This window comes from Drosophila elegans, unplaced genomic scaffold (genome assembly GCF_018152505.1).
Source record: "Drosophila elegans isolate 14027-0461.03 unplaced genomic scaffold, ASM1815250v1 contig_208, whole genome shotgun sequence".
In the NCBI taxonomy this organism is placed as follows: Eukaryota; Metazoa; Arthropoda; class Insecta; order Diptera; family Drosophilidae; genus Drosophila; species Drosophila elegans.
The window spans coordinates 18,075,109-18,082,623 of NW_024545578.1; the positions used below are offsets into that span (position 1 = coordinate 18,075,109).

The 7,515-nt window shown below is 40.0% G+C and overlaps 2 protein-coding genes across 3 annotated transcripts; both read right to left on the bottom strand.

Moving 5' to 3' along the window:
- Window positions 1-2,539: 2,539 nt before the first annotated feature.
- LOC108142288 (eukaryotic translation initiation factor 4E1) lies at window positions 2,540-4,257 on the bottom strand. Of its 2 annotated transcripts, XM_017266036.2 has the most exons (5): window positions 4,115-4,257; window positions 3,745-4,054; window positions 3,431-3,530; window positions 3,263-3,350; window positions 2,540-2,926 (listed from the first exon to the last, which is right to left on the bottom strand). In XM_017266036.2, coding segments are annotated over exons 1-5 (660 nt in total). In that variant the 5' UTR covers window positions 4,116-4,257; the 3' UTR covers window positions 2,540-2,765. The 2 variants fall into 2 exon arrangements, with proteins under 2 accessions (XP_017121525.1, XP_017121523.1); XM_017266034.2 differs by having other exon boundaries at window positions 3,745-4,257.
- Window positions 4,258-5,215: 958 nt separating this feature from the next.
- LOC108142337 (uncharacterized protein CG32395) lies at window positions 5,216-6,688 on the bottom strand. The gene is made up of 3 exons (XM_017266091.1): window positions 5,720-6,688; window positions 5,620-5,661; window positions 5,216-5,257 (listed from the first exon to the last, which is right to left on the bottom strand). The coding sequence occupies exons 1-3, from the start codon at window positions 6,686-6,688 to the stop codon at window positions 5,249-5,251; spliced, it is 1,020 nt and encodes a 339-aa protein (XP_017121580.1). The 3' UTR covers window positions 5,216-5,248.
- Between the last annotated feature and the right edge of the window lie 827 nt (window positions 6,689-7,515).

Below are 7,515 nucleotides of genomic sequence, written 5' to 3' on the forward strand. Positions count from 1 at the left end.
TGATATAAAGGATGAGTTCCACCCTCCTCCGTTTTGGTCTGCGTGCCAAAAGCGATTAAGTTCGCTATAAATTCTAATTACCAGAGAGTTACGAGTTGGAAAATTACATTTTATTATATGATAAAAGTTAAGCTTCAACTGGACGACGATAATGTATACCAGAATAGATTTACATGCGTATTCCCCGAACAAAGCCAACCGCAAACTCCACTTAATCATGTGTCGCTGCCCAAAAAGGAGCAGCTGCCTTCCCCTCCGTTTCCAGATCCAGATCCATCTCCATCTCCAGCGCCACTCCTTCCCCTACTTCTCCACCGTATTCAAGTGTCAGAAGTGCAATTTATTTTTATGTTGTGTAGTGTTGTTTTGGCAAAAGAGAAAAAGACCAAGCCAAACCTAAAACCAAACGAAAAGCTGGAACCAGCGGACGCGCGACTCCCAACAATACACAAAATAAACAAAAGCTGGACAGAAATGGGATGAAGTGAGTGGGTGGATGGGTGGCTTTGCCGGGCTGTGCTGCCATAGTGCTTGTCCAGCTGGTGTGGCCATAAAAACCAAAGCTGGAGCTCAATGTGGTCTGCGTTGGCTATATGAAAAGTGTTGATATATGCATGGCCAATGTGTAGGTAGAGAGAGCGATGTGGTGATAGATCTATGGCAGTCTATACGCGAACTAATAGGGTTGGCCCTCAATCGATTTCAGATTTAATCTGCCAATTTCATATTAGAACTACAACAAATAAAACCATCAAATGGAATGATTTAGATTCCAATAAAATATATATATAGTACAGGATGGTAAGAGAATAAAAGATTAAAAACAAACAGTTTCCTTATAAAAACTATCCACTTTTAATCTCCCAAGTTCTAGTCTTCAGACAGACGTGTCAAAAAGCATCTAATGGCAGAATAATTTATTTATGTGCTAATTAAGTCGCTGGCTGCCCAAGTTTTTACCAACATTACTGGAAAGGCACGGCCCAAAGCCAGATGGGTACCATGCAACTCCAATTGCAAGTGCAACAACATTCTCGATGTCACGTTTCGAGCAACTAATTTGTAAATATTCGTCTGAAGGCAAAAAGTTTGCGGTGTTGTGTGGGTCTCCTCCGGGCGGCAAGCCACCTCTATCCCTGCAATATGTCAAAGGTGCAAGAACGCGAAGTGGGCGGGTGCAGGTGAAAGAGGTGCAGAGGTGAAGAGGTGGGCTAAAATACAGGTGAAGGCAGCTGCATGCCATGTGGGACGTGTGCGGTTTTGATGCGGTTTCGGTTTAACAGCTCCCCATGTAAGCCGCCGCCACCTGGACCCATAAAATGCAGTCAACGAGCTATGCGGATAGAGATGAGTTTTGTCAGCTTAAAGTGGCTCATAATGAAGTTGCTACTGCACGTGCTGCTGCCATCGGAATTTGAATGTTGATTGAAAGGGCAGGTGACCCGGGGATACGGGAAAAACGAATACAAAACTTATTTTAGTTTATTGTATAAAATTGCTGTGTTTTGTGCTACTGCTATAACATTTCCTTAGTTTATGGTCATTTTTTAAAAGTGTTACGTAGATATTCAGCATTGGTTCTGAAAATTGTGCTGTTAGTTTCGGCAATAAATAAGTGATTTACAATGGTTAAAATGGGACTAAATTTATATGTAAAAATTTAAAATTTACATATATAAATATTTAAAAATTAAATGAACAAAATGGTAACGACTACAAAAAAAAAAAAATGTATATACATTCTTGTCTTAATGTTTCCACATGCAACATTCGTTAGCGACATTAAATTTAAATCAAAATTGTATTAAATGAATACAAATAGATTGAAAATTAAAAAATGCAAACTGTAGGGAGAGTTGGGGTCGAAAGGGTTAACAAATCAGTAGCTTAGCTACATTTGTTTAATTAAATTTTAAATATATACCAATTCACCCAATAGGCCCAAAAACAGAAAAGATCTAATTTTTTGTAATGTTCATTCTGAGATTTAAATTTAGTTTTAGTTTTGATATTTAGATTTTACATTGGTCTTAAAATATAATTTTTTGTCGTACAAATACACCATGTTTAAGTTTGGGAAGAGTGTCTCCTTCATGCAACTCGAAGCACTTAGCATGAATTTTAATGCTGCGAGAGGCACCGCCGTTTCGGCCTTTCATCAAAATTCAATTGTCTCCAGTTCGGGCCCTCGACGCCAGTTCCAGATACCAGATCCCCGAGATCCGGTACTGGAAACGGCTCCCGCTAAAACGGACAATCCGCCATGCCATTGTTGACCCTTTTCGGTCCTTTGTTTTTCGCTCGGCCAGCCAAGCGAGCCAAGTGGACGTTTATCTTTTGCAGTCACTGTGCACTTCTAGTTGGCCCGGCCAAAAGTACAAGCTGCAAGTGTATATAAACCATTTTATTTGCGCTCTGGTGCGGCATATGTTTGCATAACATTCCGTGGAGCGTAAAGAGCCCAAACTAGCGGCATAAAAAGAGCTCCTTGGGGCCCCTATTTCAGTCCTTTAAAGCCGAGGAATTTAACGCTTGCTCGTCACATACAGAATCCTATATATTTTCAGTTTTCTTTGTAATTTTTAACATGGTCAAATTCATAAAACCCGTTCTGTGTGTCAAGATACAATTTTTTTTTTACGTTTTTGGAATGCACGCGCTGAAAACAGCAACCGACGGCGGAGGTCAATGAAGGAGGGTATATGGGTGGTTGGGTTGGTTTTGCTTTGGTTGGTGGTGGTATTGGCATCAACGACCGGGCCGGCTTACACGCAATAAACCGCTTTGACCACCGATCCCTGCTTGCACATCGAGTCCTTGTGCAACTGGTACTGCAGCTGGTGGGGCGGCAGGACGAGCAGGTCGCGAAGCTTGAGTCCAATCTCTATGACGGCCATCTCGTTGTGCCCGTTGGCGGTCCAAATTGCTGCTGGAACAGAGGCGCTGCATTAGAAGTTGTCATGGCAGTGCTCAAGGGCTAGTTATGCTAAGTGCACTTGAAAAAATTGGATTAAATATCTAAATTCTAAAAGTCTCCATTGAAACAACTACAACTTTTGTTTTTCTTAAAATATAATGGAAAACGAAATGCAGTTCTAAGAAATGACATCTAAATTATTTAATATTATGCGTCCCGATAAAATGGAAAACCCGCTCTCGAAGATTTATTAAACAACAACATTTTATACTGTTAAACCATTGAATCAGCATCACTAGAGACATATTATATGGATTTTTTTTGTTTTGTTTTTGTGTTACTCACAAATTTTGTTGCTCTTGCCGCGTAAGTTGATAACAGCGCCGCAGACCTCTTCAGTGTGATCAAAGGCCTCGCCAATCAGTATGAGTAGCTGTCAGAGGGCGGAAAAGGGGTTGTGCAGTTGCAACAGATATGACAATCGAAGGACACAAAGCTGCTCGAGCTGCTTACCACATCCAGCCAGAGTTTGTCGAGCTCCAGTTTGGAGCCACGCCCCATATTGATGACCCAGCGGCCACCGAACTTGTTGGCATCATCCTCCCACATGGGCCTGAAACAGAAATGGAACTTGTTTGAAGTTAGGGAATAGATAGGACGAAACGAAATTGAATACAGCTCGTTTTTAAATTTTAGATTCATATTAACAAACTATTTTAGTGAAGGGATAATATTTAGTATATTGCAGTAAGTTAAGAATATTTCTAAAATATGTTTTTTTTTTTGGGTAGTTTAATAATAACAAAAAAAAATAAAACTCCACTCACTGTATGCCCTTCTTGAACAACGAATAATCGCTACCGACTTTGATCTCGGATGGTGGTTTTATGTGACTGTACAGGCTCCAAAAGTCCTCGACCATGTCGAAGCTAGTGATCTCATTCTGCATGTCCTCCCAGGACTTGCTGCGATCGTTCTCCAGGTACCAGAGCGTCCACGTGTGCTCCAGAGGATGCTTCAGGCGTAGATCGACGATCTCCTTGAGCGGCTTACGCAGATCCTTCTCCACCAGAGTCTTCAGATCCGTAGAGGAGCTCGAACGGGACTCGGGCAGCATCTCCGTGACGCAGTCCATCACTAAGTCGGTCTGCTTGGTAGTGAGCATTGTCGAGGATGTCGGCAAATTGTCTAGCTTACTGAAACAAATTTATAACACGTCTGGTAGCCACTGGACGCTATTGAAATTTCAGGGCACTTGGAAAACGGCTTTCACACATAGACACAACACGAGAATGTGTTTAAGGGCCTGTCTACGAAACCAGACTGCCTTCGTTCCCAGGGATCTGACACAACCCAGACAGTAAAGGCACGGGGCTGTGCGGGCATGAATTTACTCGCCTCGAGTTGGCCTGGCCCCAATTCATAACTTTTATTGCACGTAAATAATTAGACACTCGTTGGAATTTCTCTTCAAGCACCCCACGCCCTTCGGTTCCACTTCCTGTTTTTCTAATTTAAATTTAAACTTTATATACTCTCATAAGATTCGTTATAAGTTGGTGCCCAACAAAAAATATTACTTTACTATTTATGTATAACAAATGCGCTTGCAAAATACTTAAAAGTATTATAGGACAATGTTTGTATAATTGTAATAATTGCTGAAAAATACAGACTATGAAATTTGCCATTTTATATAACAAATATTACAAATTATTTTTGATTTCTAAGCGGTTGTCGCAGATCATTAAAAAGCACGGATGTTGTTAACCTGTTGGTTAAATGTAAATTATATTTAACTCAAATATGGTGTTTTAAATAATTTAATTTTTTTATCTTACAAACAAATATATATATTAAATAGGTTTCTTAAATTTAGTTAAAAATTTAAAATTGCATGATCAGAACTATAGTTAAACATCTTAAAAAATCTATAAGTATGCATACACTAATGCTGAACAAATAAATTTCTAAGTCAAAAGTAAACATTAAATGATGAACACAAAACTATAATTTTTTCCGTCTGCAGTTCCATGTTCCGCGTTCATTCATGGCCATCTTGTTAGCCTTGGTGATAAGAATCGAGCGCCTTATGCTTTCGTTCATATAAAGCGTTAATTTTATGACACAGAATGGAAGGCACTTGAGCGACTCCAAGTCCGGAGAGAAATTTACGCACTCACACTTTTCGCCGCTGCTGCCTCCTTTCCTTTTTCCTATGATTTTACGACAGTTGAGGAGAAAATGTTCTCTTCACAGAAGGTGGATTTTTCCGGGCTTTGATGGTGTTGATAATGATGATGTTGTTGCTATTGCCAGAGCTGTCGTCTTTTATGCTGCCTGCCATAAAAGTGAAAATATTATGAAGCTTGTTCGAGCTGGAGGAACAATGAAATGGCTACGTAATTGCCGGCAAAGTATCTCGAAAAGCATCTATGAGACAGTTTTTGACTTGTGCAATTGACATTGCTTCGCACAACAGTTGCGATAATATGACAGCCCCGAATGCTAATAATAGACAATAGCGACATTATCGAACTTGTGGCAAGGACTGCGACTTCAATTGGACAGTTAAGTGGCAGGACCTACTAAGAGCGATGGAAGTGCAAGTATCCTTGTCGGTTAACAAACACACAGAACACGCAAAGGGACATCAATTTTAAAAGAAATTTCGTGTCCAGTATAATGCCATATATGCTGACCTTTAGGCGTTCCCTAATTTCCTGATGGAGTAATTCGTCAATCTATGCTTAAACAAAATTAGATAAACTTTATTTCGACAAATAATATGTAGCTACTTACGGTTCTATTGATATCCTTATGAAAGGACAATATCCGAAAACTGCAAAAACTCCTGGTCATTCTTGATTCACATGACAGAATGTCAAAAATGGTGTACTGGAACAATATGTTCAATGCAGATATGGTGAGAAAATAAAAACCATTCCGGTCAATGGCCGTAAAGCGCAAAAAAGGCAACAAGCCATATATAATAGCGCATAGCCAATTGAACCGAAAGTGCTGGCTGATCCGAAGTGTCAGATGAAAAACTTTTGAACGCAGTCTTATCAACCTCTCCGTGATCCCTTGAAGTTGTTTCACCAAGACCACAAATTGTCCACTTTCGAGGACGTGGGATTGGCTTAATGTATCCATATCTTTTGAGATTCTTCGAGTGCATCGGTGCATTTCGCTGTAGCAAGCAATGAGGACCACATATAGACAAATATTTATAGTGATCTGCAGAAGAAAACTCAATAGGACTCCCAGCACAATAAGCAATAATAAACTATTGGCCAACGTGTCATAGGCCTCACCGGAGAAGTCGCGTAACCCCACCAATATGTTGAGGGATCGAAGAAGATTCTGAAGGGCGAGGAGAAGAAGCAGCAGGTGTCTCAACCGAAAGATGTTCGGATGCCTGGACATCACTTTTACTTGCCTCAGTATTCCAAGCATTTCGTTCAATAGCTCAACGATCTCCAGACTCTCCATAAACCCAAGCACTCGAACAGCCAGCAATACAATGCTGCCCACCAAAAATGGCCATGCTTTCTGAGGATTATCGAGCATTTTACTTATGTTAATAAGAAACAAAAGTGACATAAAGGCAAGAATTACGCTGGAATACAGCCGCAGGATACCGGATTGCCGAAAGCATTGTTCCTTCGAGCTGTAGACGTAAGTGGTGACCCCACAGATTTGGGTCACCAGCACGACAAGAAAAAGACACTGTCGAGTGCAGCGGTTAAGCAGATTCACCTTCCTCATCGCGGCTGGACTAACAATTGTTCCGAGACTCGATTTCCCGCCCTTTATGGACGCGAACAGTGGGCGCCCCATTTGAATTATGACCGCACTTTAGCGCTGATGTACGCGCATTAATAAGCGGTCGAAGTTTTGATGGCTTAATAGATATAACGACGGCGGCAACTCTCGCTCCGCGACCACAGCGCATATTCTGTGGTTACCTTACCGTTCCAGACCTCAAAAGTATGCCGGAACTTTGGTCGCACCGAGTACGGTATTAGATAACAAGAACTTTAATACCAAGTGCTGCGGTCAAATCATTACAATTGGTTAGGTCGGCAATTAATTGAAAGCCATTTTAATTGTACCCATAATTCAATATTTGTGTTTACAACAACAAATAAAATATAATAAAACGTATTATTATGTAGCAACATTTTAAATATATTTTTTGATTTTTGACATATAAAATAAGTATTAGCTTACCTACAATATTTTGGGAACAACGTGAATAAGAAATCAGTTAAGAGTAGTGGGTAAATATCAAACTATAATTGGAAAATATTTTAATATAAAACAGATTTTCAATTCTACGGCTATATATATAAGTCTCCTATGCACAAGCTCTAGGTCCATAGTGATATCATTGATCCTTATTTTCATACATTTTAGGCTTATTAAATTTCCTTGAATGCAATGAAGTTTTCGTGTTTAATGCTGAAACGCAAATGCAAATCTTGAAGAAAGGCAACAATTTTAACCTGCCAGGAAAGCACTCTTGCAATTTATTATCGTTGTTTTACTCCAGCTTCCACTTCCATTAACCTCAATAAGTTCTGAGTTATGTT